The 18268-nt window shown below is 34.6% G+C and overlaps 1 protein-coding gene across 1 annotated transcript in view; it reads right to left on the reverse strand.

The window, feature by feature from the left end:
• Window positions 1–18268, reverse strand: part of PIK3C2G (phosphatidylinositol-4-phosphate 3-kinase catalytic subunit type 2 gamma) — a 272580-nt gene that overhangs the window by 165756 nt on the left and 88556 nt on the right. Inside the window, exons 14-17 of the mRNA XM_054591390.1 lie at window positions 15144–15275; window positions 9827–9941; window positions 4317–4447; window positions 623–811 (exon numbers count right to left, since the gene is read on the reverse strand). Of these exons, the coding sequence (XP_054447365.1) occupies window positions 623–811; window positions 4317–4447; window positions 9827–9941; window positions 15144–15275 (567 nt within the window). The remainder of the gene's footprint in view (window positions 1–622; window positions 812–4316; window positions 4448–9826; window positions 9942–15143; window positions 15276–18268) is intronic.

An 18268-nucleotide genomic window follows, 5' to 3' on the forward strand; every position in this document is an offset into this window, starting at 1 on the left:
TTTTCATGTCTTTCAACATAAAATAAAAGCCAAGGAAGCCACTTGTTCCCACATACTTTTCCTTAACTAGAAGGAGACATCATTCCCCAACCTCTGCTCCCCCAGCCAGTAAATTTTCCCTTTTCCCTCATTTTCTTGAGGAAATATCTGGAGGTTATATAAGAGGTAGTTTTATTTTTATTCTTATAATTATAATTGACATATTAATTGTACAGTTACTATAAACAGGATATTTTGTCACACTTTGCATAATTAAATAGTAAAAAAGTTACAGTTCCAATTTTTAAGAACCTTTTTCTTTTGAGAGGAGGAGGAGTAGATAATTTTATTTTTCCACATTTCATTTTTGTTGTTTCTGTAAGAACAATAAGACTATTTTCATTTAAGAAGCTATAGTTATTAATTGTACTTTAAGTTAAATACAGAAGACACAGTTTGGATTTGTTTAAAATTTGTACTCATAGTTTATATTTACCAAAATTTAATATCCATACCTATTTAAATTAGGAACAAATAGAGTATCTATTGAATACTATCTATACTATCTATATAGTCCTATATTTTTTTCTCTTCAAACAAATTTTTCTTATCAGTTATATCTTGTTTGGTACATAATTCTTACCTGGAAGTCAAAAGTCCAAGTGCCTCTAAAGGATGAGAAAATTTCCATCTTTTTAAAATGGTATGCATTTCTGAAACAGTTCTTTCATCCCATCCAGGAGCACTACCCAGGACCAGAGGAAGGGAGCAGTTTTCATTATTGCAGTAGAAGCGATAAAACCATAAATATCTTCTCTTTTCTTCAGAGAGTCTGCAAGACCAGATTGGAAACTGGAATTTACTGGCGGTTTCTGTACTAGCAAAGGTTGCTGTAAACACACAGTATAAAATCTTACTCTAGTTTTTTATATTTAATTTTAGTTTATTTTGGAAAACAAATCCTTTATCATTTGGAACAGTTTGATAGATTATTTCATCAGCTCATTTCCCACTAACTTTGTTCTTTTATAGAAAAAAAAACTAAAAACTAAACATAAAAGTTTACTTCAAATAGTTCACACTTATTTTTTTCTTCTTCTATATCCTTGCCACTTTTTAAAAAGTGTTATTTTAGTGATCAAAATCTCTGTCTTCTCTAGGGCAGACAAAATTTATCTGAATCCAGCAACATGTACTACCTTAGAAGAGAAGTGAGCAAGCATTTACTTTTTTTACAAATTAACTTCGACCCAAGTGGGACTGTGAAGAAATGGTATATTTTAAAGATGAATTCCTTTACCTCAAAGCAATTTTCATCAGAGTTCAGAAAACTCTTTGGACTAAGTTTCAAAAACAAAGATCTCAATTCATCCCTGGACTCTGGCTTTAAATCCTCAGAGTTCACTGTGAGTTTAGAGTTAAAATGCCAATGAATACAACTTCCTTAAGTGTCCAAGTATTTCCCCCTTAAGAGTGGTCTCAAACAGATGATCTAAATCTAGGACTAGGGCTATTGACTCACTGACAGTTTCTTATGTTTTGCTCATACTCCTGCAGAAGAACTCAGAACCAGAGTTCAACTGAAAAACAGTATTTTTCCTATGACAATGAAAGCTTTTAAACACTGTCTCCACCAAACTGACCTTCTGGTGCTCAGCTCAGAGTAGCTAAAACTCCCAAGAATGGTAATAAGAAATATTAAATATATTAAAAGTTTGTATTTCTCTACAACTTCTATTTTTCAGCCTTATAAAAAAGAGAAATGTTTTTCTCACAGTTCTGGAAATCTGAGAGAAGGGTGCCAGCATGGTCAGGTTCTGGTGAGGGCTCTCTTCTGCGCTGCAGACAGCTTGTTTTCTCATTGCATTCCTTTTTCCCCTACATTTTTTGTTGTATTCTTTTCCATTACCATTTAGTGCCCTTATGCCTTCCCCACCCCTGCAGTCACCACACTGTTGTCTGTTTCCATGAGTCCTTTTTCCTTTTTTGCTCAGTCCCTCCACCTCCTAACACCCTCCCCCCCCCCTTAGATGTCATCTTGCTCTCTAGGAGTCTGTCTCTATTTTACTTGTTAGTTCAGTTTGTTCATTAGATTCCACATATGAGTGAAATTATGTGGTATTTGTCTTTCTCTGACTGGCTTAGTTCACTTAGCTTAATTTTCTCCAGGTCTATCCTTACAGTTATTGCAAAGGGTAAAATTTTCTTCTTTTTTATGGCTGAGTAGTATTCCATTGTGTAGATGTTTCATAGTCATTTTATCCACTCATCTGAGATACCTCAAAAAATTAAAAATGAATCTACTTTTTCAACCAGTGATCCTGCTTCTGGGAATTTATCCAAAGAAACCCAAAACACTAACCCAAAAGAACATAAGCACCCCTATGTTCATTGCAGCATTATTTACAATCGCCAAGATATGGAAGTAGCCCAAGTGTTCATCAGCAGATGAATAGATAAGACATATACAACTTCTTTTAAAGTCATCTTTATCTGCAAAGTGAAGGAATTGTATTATAACCATTTTTTTAAGGTACGTATGGGCTCCTTTCCTATTTTGTCACAATCTTCTCTACCAGAAAACCCACAGAAGAAAAAATCAGTAACAAAATTCTACTAAGTTACTAAAACTATTTTCTTCTAATTAAATTTACTTTTTACTCATTCCTGAATAATGATTTTTTTTCATATTAACTTCTTTCACTGAAGCATAATTCACATGGAAAGAAATGCACAGATTCAGTTGAGTACATTTTGATAGGTGCATACATTGGGTAAAAACCAAAATCTTATGGAGATATAAAACAGTATTATCATGCCACCAGAGACAAATGCTGGTATGATTTCTTGCACTCTATATTAATATCCCTTATTTTAGAACTTCACACAAATGGAATCATAGAGTAAATGCTCTCTTACATATGGCTTTTTTACTTATTATAATGTTTTGGAAATTACCTTATGTTGAGTATATTAGTGTATCTGAGAAGATTATACTTAAGTGAAGACCTACAGGATGATGTGATTCAGTCATATGAAGAACTGAGGAAGGAGCATTTCTAGTAGGGGAAATATCAAATAAAAATCTTTTGATATGGGAAAGGAACCAGCACATTTGAAGTATATGAAGGAGACTAAAATCATTGTCTTGACATGAATGGGGAAAAGAGCAATGCAAGTTGAAATTAGAAAGCAGGGAAGTAATAAGATTACCCAAAACAGAACTCTTGATCACACTTAATAACTCAGTTTTGAATGGCCCAAACTTACTCTTTCTCCAGAAAATGCCTCTAACATCTGTCTCATTGATCAGTTCAAACACTTGGATTCTCTGTGGACTTAATTGGTTTCTTTGTTTCTCAATAGGCTTTCCCCTGAATTACTATTAATCATCAAGTCATGTCTTCTCAACCTCCAGATATGCCTCTCAAATCTAACTATTTCTTCCAATGTCCACTGTCATCACCTTAGTTATAGCCACCATGACCTCTTACCTAAAATACCACATTAACTTCTTGCTGTACTGCTTGCTGCCAATCTTACTTCCTTGCCAATCTATTCTTCAACTTGTGGTCAAAGAGATTACTTAAAAAAATTATTACGATTACATGACTCCCCTGTTCAAAACCTTTAAGTTGCTTCTCATTCTTTGAATAAAATACCATATCATGTTACATATCTATCACAGTATACATGTAAAGAGCTACTTTCTTAGTTTTATATTTTTGGCATGTTATTAATGAGCACAATCAGTTGTAGCTTAGATATTGCCAAAGTTATAAGGACAAAGTTCATAATTCCCTTATAGTTCCTCATGGGGCTTTTGTTTTACTCAAAGAATTACTGTTTTGACAAAATTAAAGCACTCTTTAGTCAATAATTTAGTGCTATTAAAACATGATTTATTTGTGTAATTTTAAAATCTGCTAAGATAATTAAATTTTGCTTTTTCCTGTTTACTAAAACAATTTTATACCCACTTGAATGATGGTTAAGCAATGGTTTATCCCTGTTAAATGCTGATATATATCTAATTATTCTCTGCTTTTTTGTTTGAACTGAATGATTTCCTATCTTTTTTATTTTTCCTTTGACTAAAGTTAAAGTTGCTTAATACCACAAGAAAAATAAACTTTAAAAGACAAAAATATTAATTTAGCTACTAAAAATTAATTGATTATTCCACAGTTTTCACTTAAGTAAATGAAAGAAATTATGAAGGAAGGTTCACTCTTTATTTATTTATTTTTACTCTTTAAAGTTATGAATACTTCCAGCGTGACTGATGGTGTCACTAAGAGCAGACATCACTGACTGACAAGACCTGGGTCACTTACAGTAAGGGAGACTGTTTCTGTGAAAGTCTGGCAATATGTTTTAAACACTCTTTTGGTGGTTCTTCAAGATTACTTCTATTATCTTCAAAATCAGGTTTCATATACTCCCACTCAGTAGCTGGAAAGTCAATCTGAAATAAAGAAATGGTTTGCCATATACTGAAAAGATAAATACATTATTAACTTAATAATCTTCTCCTTAGATTTGTAGAAATGAAAGGAAAATTCCTGTATCTTTTGTGCTGTTTATTACTTAAAAATAAACTTTTAAAGAATCATCAGGGTTTGGACTTGATAGTTAAATATACATGGTATTGAGCAAATCCTCAACTATTCATGTAATTGGCATAAAATAGTAATTTATAATTTCTGAGAAAAATGAGAAAAATGATAATATATAAACTTTTCATAAAATTAAATATATGGTTTTGTTTAATGTTGAAATTATAGTCTTTATACATTTAAGAATTAAAATATATTTCTATTATTAAATGATTAAAATTATAGATGGTAATTAGACGTTTTTCATGTAATCACTTGTTTCATGAAAGTCTGTGAACCAGTTTATAGACATGAGAGTGAAATCTTCTCTGGTAAAGACCAGTTTTGCAAGTAGATGAGCAATGGAATATTTTTGCACTGGCTCTGTAGTTTGAATTTATAGACAGTTCTACTTTTTTCCTGGCTCAATGTGCTTCCCATTGCCCTATTTCAGTGATAATCTGGTTTTAGCAAATAATGTAGCAGTTAATTAAAAATACACTTTCAAACTATATAAATGAGCTAAACATTCTAGTGCTCCACAAATTTGCTTAAGGTTACCATACTTTTTTCATTTTCATACTAGAAACTCTACAGAATTTATTTTCTTTGTTAAATTATTTTAGGTTGTGATCTCAGAAAAAACTGAGGAACATTATGAGGTAGACTTGTGTGAGTTATAGTTGGAAAAATTTAATCTAAGGTTCTTATTTGTGTGAAAAAGTTTGAGCAGTTTCATTTTGTAACCTCTAAAATTTGTTTCAATATTTGTTTTTGGTATACATTTCTAAAAATCTAATAAGCTATTGCCTTCCCCAACATCACTAATAATGAAAGATAGCACATTATAAGATGTTAAGTAAAGTAAAATGTTTTGGGTAATTAAGTAGGTAAGGACTGTGATTTAAGGAAACCGACTACTTACTTAAATGGAAGAATTCAATGTTGGTAGACCAAAGGACTAAATTTAGGAGTGTGTGTGTGTGTGTGTGTGTGTGTGTGTGTGTGTGTATGTGTTGGATTAGTATAGCAATCAGAAGTTTGGACATATGTTATTAATTTAACAAATATTATATACCAGGTACTGTGCTAGATGGTGGGATAAAATACTGCCAATGTTCTCAGAAATCCCCTGTCACTGAGAAAAAAATATATAATAAAATGTACTGATAAAAAACTTACTGGTCATTATGTGAACACAGGGGAAGGATACTTAACTCTACTTGGGATGCAGAGAGGAGGGACTAAAGAAGATATACCTAGTTGAAGGGGCCTGGATCTTAAAGGATGAATATCAATTATACAAACCAAGTCAAAGGAGCGGTGGACAGTGGATGGTAAAGGGAGAAAGAAATGGACATGGCAGGCGGAAAGCAGTATTCATAAATGCACATAAAGCAAAGACAGGGCAGTGCAAATCAGAAGCCACAACATTTTCAAAGTTGCTGGAGCTTAAGTGTCACACAATGAGTGACACTTAAGCTCCAAGAGAAATGATGGGAGGGGATCATGTGATCAGAGCTTGGCCTTAATTCTCCAGGTGGTGCTGAGATACGGACAAGTACAAGTAGGAGAGTGGCAGATTCAGTGAAGTTTTGGAAGGACCACACTTGGGGAGTTGGCATTAGGGAATGACAAAACTAAAGGCAAGAAAACCAGATAAACGGTTGTAACCTAGAACAGATGATGTGGGGAATGGGGAGGATGGACTTTTAGGGTGCATGGGAGGTAAATTGGCAGGATATACTGTGGACTGAGTGTGAAATGGAGAGAGAGAGAGGGAGAAACAGGTGTACTTGGGGACATGGACAGAGATAAATAATTAAGGGGGTAAAGCAATTTTAAGAGGTAGGTAGGTGAGCTCAGTGTGAACTATGTTGTTTTTGAAGCTGTTTGCACAATATCAGGTGGGAGTTTCACTAGGTATGTGGTTGTATTTATCTGAAGCTTGTGAAGGAATCTGAATTCGAGCTCCAGACTCAGGAATGAACTTGCATAGATACCATCAATAAAACTTTAGAAATGAATAGGACCCAGCAATTCCACTGCTAGGTATACATCCAAGATTAAAAAAAGAAAAAAGACTTACGTCCACACACAGACTTGTACATGAATGTTCATAGCAGTATTATTCTTAATAGCCAAAAAGTGAGAACAGTATAAATTCACACTAACAAATGGACAAATATTGTATATCTATACAGTATATTATTATTCAGTAATAAAAAGGGAATGAATACTGATGCTACAACATGGATGGACATTGAAACATTATGCTACGTGAAAAAGCCACTCAAAAAAAGCCACATATTGTATGATACTATTTATATAAAATGTGCAGAATAGGTGAATAAATAGAGACAGAAAGTAGATTAGTAAGTGTTCAGAGTTGGAAAAAATGGGCAAATAGAAAGTGAAAGATAAAGGTTATGAGATTTATTTTTGAAGTGATAAAACTGTTTTAGAATTGATGGTGGCAATAGTTGTACATATTTGTAAAAATATTAAAAACCACTGATTTGCACACTTTACATGCAAGAATTGCAAGGTACATGAATTATGTCTCCATAATGCTTTTTAAGAATATAGTACTAAGAATAGGAATGAGCAGCAGATGGAACCCTTGAAAACTGTCAACAGTTAGGACTTGCAGAAGAAGGGGAGTCTGCAAAGAGACAGAGAAAGGGTGAGCAGAGAAAAGTTTGAGGAGAAACATAAAAGAGCAGTAACACCAAAGCCAGAGGGGAAGTGTGATCTGTGACGGGGAAGAGATACACAGGTCCAACAATCATAGAGCAGGACGGTACGAAGAGGGCTGGAAGCCACCACTGAATTTGGCAACTAGGAATTAGTGGGTTACCAGACAACAGTTAAGTGTGACGAGGACTTACTAGCCAGAATATAGTGAATGAGACATGAATGAGCAGGTGAGGAAGTAGAGAAATATAGAATAGAATGAGGGCAACATTAACTGCAACAGCTCTGCTTTTAGTTCTTCAACTGTGATAGAACCACTCTACTAGACTGTATAGAAGGAAAGGCAGGGATTGGAGGCAGACTCAGGTTGATGGTATCATGCAATAATGTCTCCATTCCTGAGCCCAGATCTACTTCATTCTATGCACTGCTGCCAGTCAGCACATTACCCATAGGACCCTCCAAAAATGATGGACTGGAAGGGAACAGGTTCGGGGACATAAAATATCTGTTACCGTACTGAGTTGGCTACAGTGTGGCAGTAACTGTCCATCTGATAAAGATAATTAAAAAAAGTATAGACCTGAAAGAACTCAGACAAGCATAGTATTATTCTTTTACTGTACAGAGGAAAAAATAGAAGGTTGGGTGACTTGTTCACAGCTATAAAATTTTCTGCTAGAGAGCTAAGTCTAGAATCCAGATTTCCTAATTCTCAGCCTCATGTCTTTTTCTGAGACTTTTACTGACTCCTTAATGCAAATACTGATTGCAGAACTTGCTTCTAATTTCCTCACCATCTCATAATATTTAGGTTTAAAAATTCTGCTCTAAATTTAGCTGTATGTAATTAGAGTGATACTGGTTATTAAAGGTTTTAACTTTAATAGCTTAATAACTCATATTTTACTTTGTATATTTCATCACCAATTAAGACTATTCTGAGAATTTTCTCTTTATGTCTATACCATTTGAAATTATGTTGTAAAAATCAAATGATCTAACTTTTTTTCATATAGTATTGAATATTTACATGCCTTCCACCCCTCTTGTAAGATAAATTCAGTATGGCTCCAGATGTCTACTTGGAAATTATGCTGCTGTGAAATACTTGAAACTTTTTTTCAGATTCCACTTACCAGGACCTGTGTTCTAGAAAACAGTTTTAAAAAGAGAGTCTCATCCCATAGTGTCCCTTACTGCTCTCCCAGCACTGCCACTAAAGAGCCCTATAATCATGAATTTATATCCACAAAGCTCTGGCAATGATCAGATGTGGAAGATTTTTGTTAGGCTGAAGTCGTATGTATCTGGTAAGAAATAGTCTTAGAATACATTCACTCTCTTAAAGAAAGGTAGGTGTCCTGTTACAGTGGAATATTTGCTAAGCAGTACGCCTGATTGTTGAATGTCTGTGACTGTTTCAAGATCCAACCTGAGCAACTACTCTTTCTTATCCTTGTGTCCACAGTTTAGAAGTGGATCTTTGGCTACTGTCTGGTGAGGACATTCTCCATCTTTTGGAGTGGAAGCCACATTTCTATTAGCATTACTTTTGTTTTCCATTTTCACCATCTTGTTCATCTTGCTCAATTTTGTCTGTTACATCGCTCACCCTATTCCTAGAAACTTAAAAGCCTAGAGATTCCACTAGCTTCCTCTAGAAGTAGGGATCTTCACCTGAAGGCAGTTATATCCCCAGAGGGCATTTGCCGGTACCTGAAGGCAGATTGTCCTAACTGTGGAGGTGCTACTGCCATCTAGTGGGTAGAAGACAGAGATGCTGCTAAATATCTTAAAATGCACAGAACAAAGAATTATATGATCCAAAATGTCTGTAGTGCAGAAGTTGAAAAATCCTTTTCCAGAGAGAACTGCTCAGAAAGCAGTTCCCAGTCTTTTTTTTATATAGAGAGAAAGTCTATATTCCTTGCATTTTCATGTATCAGAATGGCTGTGGTTCATGTATCTGACCAATATCATCACTTACAGTCATGAACAAATGAGGAGTTCTTAGCAGTAAGAACCAAAGCCTGAAACCATTATCACCTTTCACTCATGATGACAAAAAGTAGAGAGGTTTTAAGAAAAAAACAAGTATAATAGATGGATTTTGTGGCAGTTTCTCTCTGACTACTCAGCTAATTGCTGGTCATTTAGGAAATGTGCAATAGGAGAGATTTTAAGGAATATGACACAGTACAGAGGCAGGTGTGAGTAAGGTACCAAGTTAATAACATATACCAATCACTGATGTTATTTTAAACAATAAAAAAAAAGTGGATGCACATAGTGAATATACTAATGGCAACATTCCATTCATGTTGGGTGGAAAATGGCTTCATATTGCTATACATAAGCAGGGAGAGAGTACTTTGAGAGTACTGAATACAAAATAAAAGCCATAAAGATTTTACAAATCCCATTGACTGGAGGAAGAGAAGACTAATAAAATGCGTGATCTTAGAAGAAAATCACTTCTGTAATTGACAACAAGCTACTTATCAATCAATGCTTACTTGTGTACTTTAATTTCGTAGCCTGGCACTCACCTGCAAGGTCGCTGGGGATGGCTGACTTGTGTCCCACACCCCTGGAGCTACCATTTCCATGGGAGGCTCGCTCTGTGATGTCATGCTGAATAGCATAGACCCACGAATGGGTTTGCTGCCAAAGAAAACACATGCAGACAGGATTCTCTTCATGAGGAAAATGTATTACCTATAAATACTTTCTTTTGTAATATAAACATAATCAGCTATTGTAGTGGCTTCAGTCAGTAGCAAGAAGAGAAATACCGTATTCTGTAAGCTTAGGTATTGATTAATAGTTCATTTATAATACCCTACATGCATGGCTACGTTCATAGATATCTACATTTATTTTCCACACGACAAAGTTGTTTTCACGATGGTTAACTCTACAGAACATGTTTTTTTGCTCCACAGAATGACTAAATTCCCTGAGCATCTATAAAGATATGTGCTCTAAATTTATAGAAAAAATATTTAAATTAGTATATGATCTGCAGAATCAAAATAGTTGTGGGACCTCACAGAAGAAATTCTTTATGCATAAATAAGAGAGAATATTCATATTCTGAATCTTTGAAAATATATTATAAATTACCATAGTAAATGAGAGTGCACACTGGAAAGATTTTAAACAGGAAGAATTCACACGTGGTTTTAACAACTTCAGTAACATCCAAATCCACAGATCCTTGCAGGAATTAAAAAGAAAGCTACACCTGGCTGTATGTATGAATTCAATTATTGGCAAACTGTTCCAATGATCACTGAGAACAGCTTTTGACTTTACCATACCAAATTAAAAATGTAGAAAGGGAATACAATTAAATTTAAGTTTATAAAGAATTTCAAGGCATCAGATGAGTCTTTCTGAAAACAACATAGAATTCCATGTTGCCATTTAACAGACACTATGTAAAATATATTGAAAAATTCAGCAAATAAAGGTTTCTTCAGGCCTTTAGTTTTCTGAGGCCTATTTTGTTTATTTTTTGTATCCAAATATATTGTTAGAAAGTATCTGCTTATGGGAGTATAATTTGTAAACATTATTGGGCAGATATTTTTATATAATCAGAGAATATTCTTTTAGCATAATGAATTTTGAGTCTATTCTTTTGTTCTATCTCTCCATCATCCTGAGAAAGCTTTTGTCTGTTTGTTTTGGTATAATTTTACCAGAGGTCCAGTATTAGCAAGCTAAGAATAGCTTAATGGGGTAAAAATTAAAACAGTACTACTGTGATTTTCTTTTTGCCTTTTGGAGCTTACAACCTTCCCCAAAATGGTCTGAAGTGTCCATTTGCTTGGGAAAAGTTTTGGGTTAGTTTCAATCAATGCAGAAGGAAGAATGAGAAGGTCTAACACCAAACTTAGAGGGCTCAGATGTTCATGTTCTCTACAGCATTTATAGAAAGTATTCCTGTCCATATTACAAGGTTAACAGGAATGAGGAAGGAGGATGTGGCATATTGGATGGAGAATGTGGTAAAGAAGAAACCACCACTTTCTGGCAATTTGGGATGGAGGGAAACAGAAGACAAAGAGGGAACAGAGTGAGCATGGCAAAGACACAGATGCTCCTGTTTCCCCTGTTCTGGAAGACAGATGGGGAGCAGTGTTAGAGAAGTGAGTCAGGACAACTTGCACTTTGTAATGCAGATACTGGAAGGAGATCACCTCTTGAGCTGTACCTGAACAATTTCTGGCATGATCTTAAACTTGGGACCAAGAGGCAAACAGGCAGAAGGTCCTCCTGAACTTAGCTTTGTTGGGCTCCTTTGGTCTCTGTATAGAAAAGATGGGATCTAGAAAAAACTAAAGATATATGAGTGAGAGGCTTTCCAAAAGTGGGGGTTCCTCTGGGAGGGATAAGGGGCCTTTGTGATAAGAGTGAGGATAACACGAGGCCGAATGAGAGTTGTAGGTAAACCTCAGGTAGGTCTACAGCACCTGCAGGAGCCCACCTTACCCAGGGAGTGGGTCCGCAAGCCCTGCTCAAGCTGGGAGAACCCCAGTCACCAGTTGCACTAGCTGTAACGAATGGCCACAGCTTCAAAAGTGCTTTCAATTTGGACACCAGAGGTCAAGTCACCAGGCCCAAGAATTTGTTTCTTTTCTGATTCTGTATATCCAGATATCATTTGAGGAAGAGAATCAGTATGTCAGGTGGATATCTGAATGACTAAGCATTTCATTCCAAAGAGACCGCATACTTCTAAAAGGACTATTTAAATGAATGAATTGACTAATTATTTTTGTCATCATTGAACAGTTTTATCCTCCTCATTAGTTACAGGGTAGGAGGTCATGAAGAAAAGTGTGATATATTAATGGCATTTTTCTTTGCATCTGAGTTGTGGAACGAGTTATAGTTAGAGCCTTACTATATTTATATGTCTTGGCCATGCTTCACTCTGAAAAATTGAGTGATCTAAGCTGATTTCTACAAAGGAAGAGGTGACTCAAGAATAAATGTCAGTATTTGTCATTTTTCCCTTTGGGTGAAGTCTGGATCAATAGTCACCATGGCCTTAACCCTGAGGCATATGGAGCAGAATGAAGTCAGAACACTTGATTTAAGTATGTGTGTGAGGGGGCGCATCAAACAAAAATGGCGCAGAAGAATCAATTTCTAGCTGTCAAACCGAGGCTGAAATAATCTACACTCTGAGGCAATGCAAGGAGGAAAAGATGTTGGGCACCATTCTTTACACTCCCAGTGTGTTTGATATTAGCTAACTTACTCTCTGATAATGGACTGCACTTAAACATCTATTGAGATATTGCAAGCATGGTGGAGAGAATGAGTTTCCCTAGACATCTGTATGGAACAGAAAATATGAGGATAAGGAAGATGAGCAGCAGAATTATGACGGAAGAGTGTTGATGGTCTCCCCAGGAGACTATGCATTCAGGGCTGAGCATATCTGCATTGAAGGAATTTACCATAATTTAGAAATGCTAAGTAACTACTACACTATTTGTTTTGAATTTAAGTAGAAAAGGCAGCTTGCAAAAATTGTTGAGGTGAAAATAACACTTTCTTATTCGTGAGAAGGCATTGTGAATACAATATAGATTCAACAGAAGTTCTGCTGGAAAAGAGAGGATTATAGAACTTCTGTTGTCAAAATTTTACTTTTGTACTTGTGACATATTTTTTATAGGCTTGAAGGTGAGATTTTATGCTTGAAAGTGTCAAAGTTTAGATTTATTTGTAGACATTCTCGATGTACCCATAACTGATACATCTGAGTTTAATAACCACTGGTTCTTCTGAAACCCACTTCTGGGAACCACAAAGAGATAGGAAGCCTTTAATTTTGTATTATTTTTTGGTTGTATATATGTTGGAAAAAATATATAAGTGATCATTAAAATTCCATATGGCTAGGTATGGGCAGTTCAAACTGTAATAAATGACAGATTTAATACCAAATGTTCATGGGCAAGGGTCATTCTATGAAAGAAAATAAAATTAAGTAACTTGCTTGCTATAATCTGGAAATACCTGCATCAAACGTTTTGGGCTGGACTTTCCATAACTTGGAGTGATGAGCAGAGTGGGAGCCATGGCATCTCCCCACTTGCCCCAATGATGGATTTCTGAAGTCTTAAAAAAACAGAATTCCTTTAAATTGGTTAGCCCAGAAGAGAGGCAGATATTCTGATTTTCATTATATATGGTTTTCTTGGAAATGTAGTTTTGACATTTTTCCTCAGCAAACGTCACCTAATATCAGTCCCAAATGGCCTTACTTAAAGATGATCACTGTCTATGGTCGTGTACATATAAAATGTTTACCAGCGGTAGGTGGCATGTGACAGAACAACAGTAGTTTGACTATTAGTACCACCTAGAAAAAGGCCTTGAAGATTAGATTGAAAGACAATAATATCCTAAACTTTCTTATATATTTAACCTATATTACTTGCCTATTATGTACAAAGTAGTATGTTAGATGATTGAAGGAAATAAAGTGGTGAATGTGTTTCAGTGAATAACTAGAAATATTATTCTATAAACATGCCAGACGTTACAAATACAGCAGATGAAACTTTAAAGAAGGTTTCGTGAAAAGGAGGGCACCTGCATAGCTGCTCCTAGTGAGAAAATAATGAAAGTTTGAACCCACAAATCAGACTTTTGAAATATCTGCCAACAGCAGTAGGTACTACTTTTAGGACAAAACTGCTTCTTACAGACTTTTGAAATTTTATTCCCATTCTCAATATCCTATAGGAATTGACTTTTTTTACAATTCGATTTAGTAAACAAACCTCTAATGATTACCTGCTTATAAGAAGTACTATGTTAGAGGATAGATATTGCAAAGACAAATTCATTCCCTGTCCTCAGGAAACACATACCAGGCAATGGGCTATAGCATCAACACAAACAGTGGAGCAGCGCGCGCACGTACGCGCAAGCACATGTGCACGCACACCAGTTCAAAACTAATCCAATAGAGGCGATTTAAAATATTTTTGATATTTGTTTTAATGATAACATTTATATTGACTAGATGTGGGAATTAAAAACTAGTAAAAATTCTCTCAACATATTTCTATTACCAAAGATTTTTAAAACAACAGGGGCAAGAACATTACTTATAACAATATTAACAACACAGTTTCTAGTTATTTAAAGGTCCTGTATTTTACAATTTAATTCTAAAATAAGTCTTGCTATGTGAAAAATAACTGAGCTTATTTATTTGAAACATTTTTCCTTAACAGCATAGAAAATCATGTAATTAACTATCAGATATCTTAGGTATTGATAGTTCTAAATACAGTTAAATCATCAGTTAATTTTCAATGGTCATTATTAGTTCTAATAAAATATCTGACCTCATAGTTGGCTTATTTTCCTGAAAAAATATCATCTTAAAGTTACAAATATTTCTTCTTGTCAATAAAAGGTCAGTAAACCAGTGAGTTATGTTGTGTAATTAAACTTACACCAGAATTCCATGATTTACATAGTTTCGAGATGACAGCATTGAGTTAAATAAATTTGAAGTACTAAATGCAGAGAGATTGGCTGGTGAAGGAAGGAAAAACAATTGTAATGTGTCATGCCAATACCTTCTCATTGCAAACGATCTAGTTGACAAGTTGAACATGAGGCCTGTTTTCAAGGCCATTTCTACATTTTCCTTTTCAGTCCCACTTTCAATAATCATGATTTATATAGCGCTACCTCAATTTTAGGACAAAATACCTTCTTGGTTTTCTTATTGTTATACACTGTGAAATATTTAGTTTCAGGGAGTTTTTTTTTTTTTTTAATTGAGACAGGAACTGTATTAATAACAAATTATATACTTACTTTTTTGGAAACAATGGAAAAGAACTCCAGGCCAAAAAGTCCGCATTTTTGGTTGCACAGTTAATCCCAAATAGTTTTATAGTGAGCATGGATTCCCTTGGAAGTGACTTTATTTCAAGAGGAAAATTGATGCTTAAAATAAGAGAAAGTAGACTATCAATTACAATGATATTTTATTTTTTTTAATTTTTATTTTTTGTTCAAATACATTTGTCTTCACCTTCCCACCACCACTTTATCCTGCTCTCCTCCCCCACCTCCCTCTATATTTTCATAAGTATTTGAGGCATCCTCTTGAACTTTTGTGTTTACTCTTATAAAACAGAAATATAATAGAAGTATATAGAGTGATGAGATTGGCTATATAGTCAATGGGGAATGTTAAAATAATAATTTTTACATGTGAGCTTATTTTAAAAAATTACTATAACTTGAGGATATACCCTTTGTAAGCACAAAGGAAAGAATGGTTAACATTATATTAGAGAATGGGGAAGGCAGGAAATAACTCAAAATGAGTAAGTTGGTCATAATCAGGTAGAGATCTAGAAATGAATATTCTAAGAGGAGAAAAGTCCATGGACACGGGTGTATATGCATAAAAAGATTAAGTGTAGCCGATAAATAATGAGTGGCTCACTGTTTCTAGAACAAGAGATGTGGTCAAGCGTGGGGAAGTTATGAAGTATGCAATTAGAAAAATAAGTGGTTGTCACAATGCTTCAGAACTGCATATGCCTGGCAAAGGAATTCAAGCCTTTTCCTAGTATCAAGAGGGAATATTTCATCAAGAGAGTTAAAAGTTAGAAAGTTGATAACAATTTTAAATGTGGACTCTCCTGGGTTATTTTGAGATCCTAGGAATTTAGGGGGTGGTAATTGCTGAAATGAAATAGGCATACAATTTCTGGGTATTTCAAGGTGAAAGAACTCCAAACTCAAACTCTGGATAAATTGTAGATACAGATAAAAGAAAAAATAGATAAGAATAAACACATTACTAGTAATGGCGAGAAAAACTTGAATTTGGGTATTGAAGTGATGAAGACATACAAAAGAATGTCTAGAAGGTTATAAATGAAACTGTAAGACTGGGAATAGTTAACCTGGGTGGTATAATTTCTAAGTAGGGCTTTTGACAAAAAATTGAGAGGATGATCTGGAGTCCCTAAGGGTGGACAGGGAGAAAGGTCTTTCCTTTCTGGAGTCATCTCATTTGTATAGAAATGATAAGGTTCTATTACAAAAGCATTAAAATAAGTATGGTATTTAGAGGAGATCTTTGTAAGACAAGGAGATAAAAGCTATATTTTTCAAAAGACTGAGATGGGAGAATATGTTTACTAGTAGATGAGAATGACAGAGAGAAGTAGGCAAATCAAAAAGAGTTAGGCAGATAGGGGAAGCCTCAGGGAAACAGATTCACCAAGGGATGGGAAGAAGAAAGAGAGAAGTGACTGGAATAGCAATGGGGCTGCTTCAGTTGGATGCTATCTGATGGTGGTAGGTATGAGGAATATGAACAGAATCCACTGGCCTTGTATTTCCTAGCTGAACTTTGATGTCAACTTGTTTAAGCAATGGGTGATTATTAGAGGACTGATGATGACCAAAGCCGATTATTCAATTGGAAGGTGCTGACTGAGGTTGGCTCAGCTGAAGCCTCAGGTAAAAGTGTCTTCTCACACTAAAAGTTGGCTGTCTAATCTGGATACTAAGGAGCAGTCCTTACTCATGGTGTCAAATAAGACCTTGGTGACCCCTTTTTTTATGAGTGGCTGCACAACATCCAGCCTCAGGAATAAGGATGAGTTCATTTAGTCCAGTGGCCATGACTGATTTTGAGGAAGCACACATCCCTTTCTTCAAGATGCCCAGAGATGAAGAAGTCCAGATCCAGAGTGGTAATAAAGCAACTAACAAGACGAAGACAGAAGAACTATTTTAGAGGTAAAATTAATAATAATTAACTGATAGCATATTAGTGGAATAGGACAATGAAGGATTAAAGATGAGTTTTAGGCTTCTAGATTATATCATAGTGGATACCTTTAACTGAACTACGCAGTTTATGGCATGATGTCATTAAGAATAACTCTGAGATGTCACTATGTGAACTGTATATGGAGAGAATGAGTCAAGGTTTGGGTCTGGATATAACTGTGTTCAAATACTGGCTCTATGTCCAATAAAATGTTCTTCCTTGAGCAATAAATTTAACCTTTCCAAGCCTTGTTTTCCCTTATCCATGAAGTGGAATAAATATTGCAAAACACAATATATGGAAATGGCAAATTTTATATCAGCCATTATTTCATCAATAAATTCTATTTTTCAAGTTTAGCAAAGTTTAGATTATAAAAATTAAATTGTTACATGTTTAGAAAGATAAAACTAAAAGTCTTTTCTTTCATATTATTTAATACTCATAATACTTATTTAAGATAATATGGGCATGTTTCTCAGCTTGAAAGAAGCTCTTAAAATCAACCTAAGATATTAATGATTCTTTGGAATACACAACAATTTTTTTAATATTCTCTCATTTACCTATAATTGGCTTTCTATTCATTTTTCATATTTCTGTGCTAGAATGGAAGCTATAAATTCACTTTACGCCTCAAATAATCTAAAATGTTCTTTTGCCCCATTGAGTTACACTTCTTTATGTATAACTTTATATATTAGTAGGCTTTTCATATTAAAAATGGCAAAAAAGTTCAATAATTTATAGCAGATAAGTTATTGCCTCTCTCCATTTTGTCATTTTTTATTAATAAAAATAAATTTTTCTGGGGTAAGAATACATGCTTTCTAAATAGTTATTTATTCATTTTTTTGAATACATATTGATTTTTAAAGCCAGAATAATCTCACATTCACTGGGAAATCTTTTCTTTGTAGCTTCTACATGGCTATTGAAAAATCAAAGGAATAAACTTTCAGCTAAAAAAAGGAAGAAAAATACTTTAAGAGGCAATTCAATAAGTGAAGGCAGATAGCTTTTTTAATATCCAAGCAGCTGGTGCAGACCTGAAGTTTTAACCATATGTTTTCCTTATGGTACCATTGGAAACTGAGAGAACATTAAATTTTTTAAACATTTTTTTCCTACTTTGTAAGAT

The sequence above is a fragment of the Pteronotus mesoamericanus genome, unplaced genomic scaffold (genome assembly GCF_021234165.1).
Source record: "Pteronotus mesoamericanus isolate MK-2021 breed Mesoamerican mustached bat unplaced genomic scaffold, CSHL_Meso_final scaffold_21, whole genome shotgun sequence".
Classification (NCBI taxonomy): domain Eukaryota; kingdom Metazoa; phylum Chordata; class Mammalia; order Chiroptera; family Mormoopidae; genus Pteronotus; species Pteronotus mesoamericanus.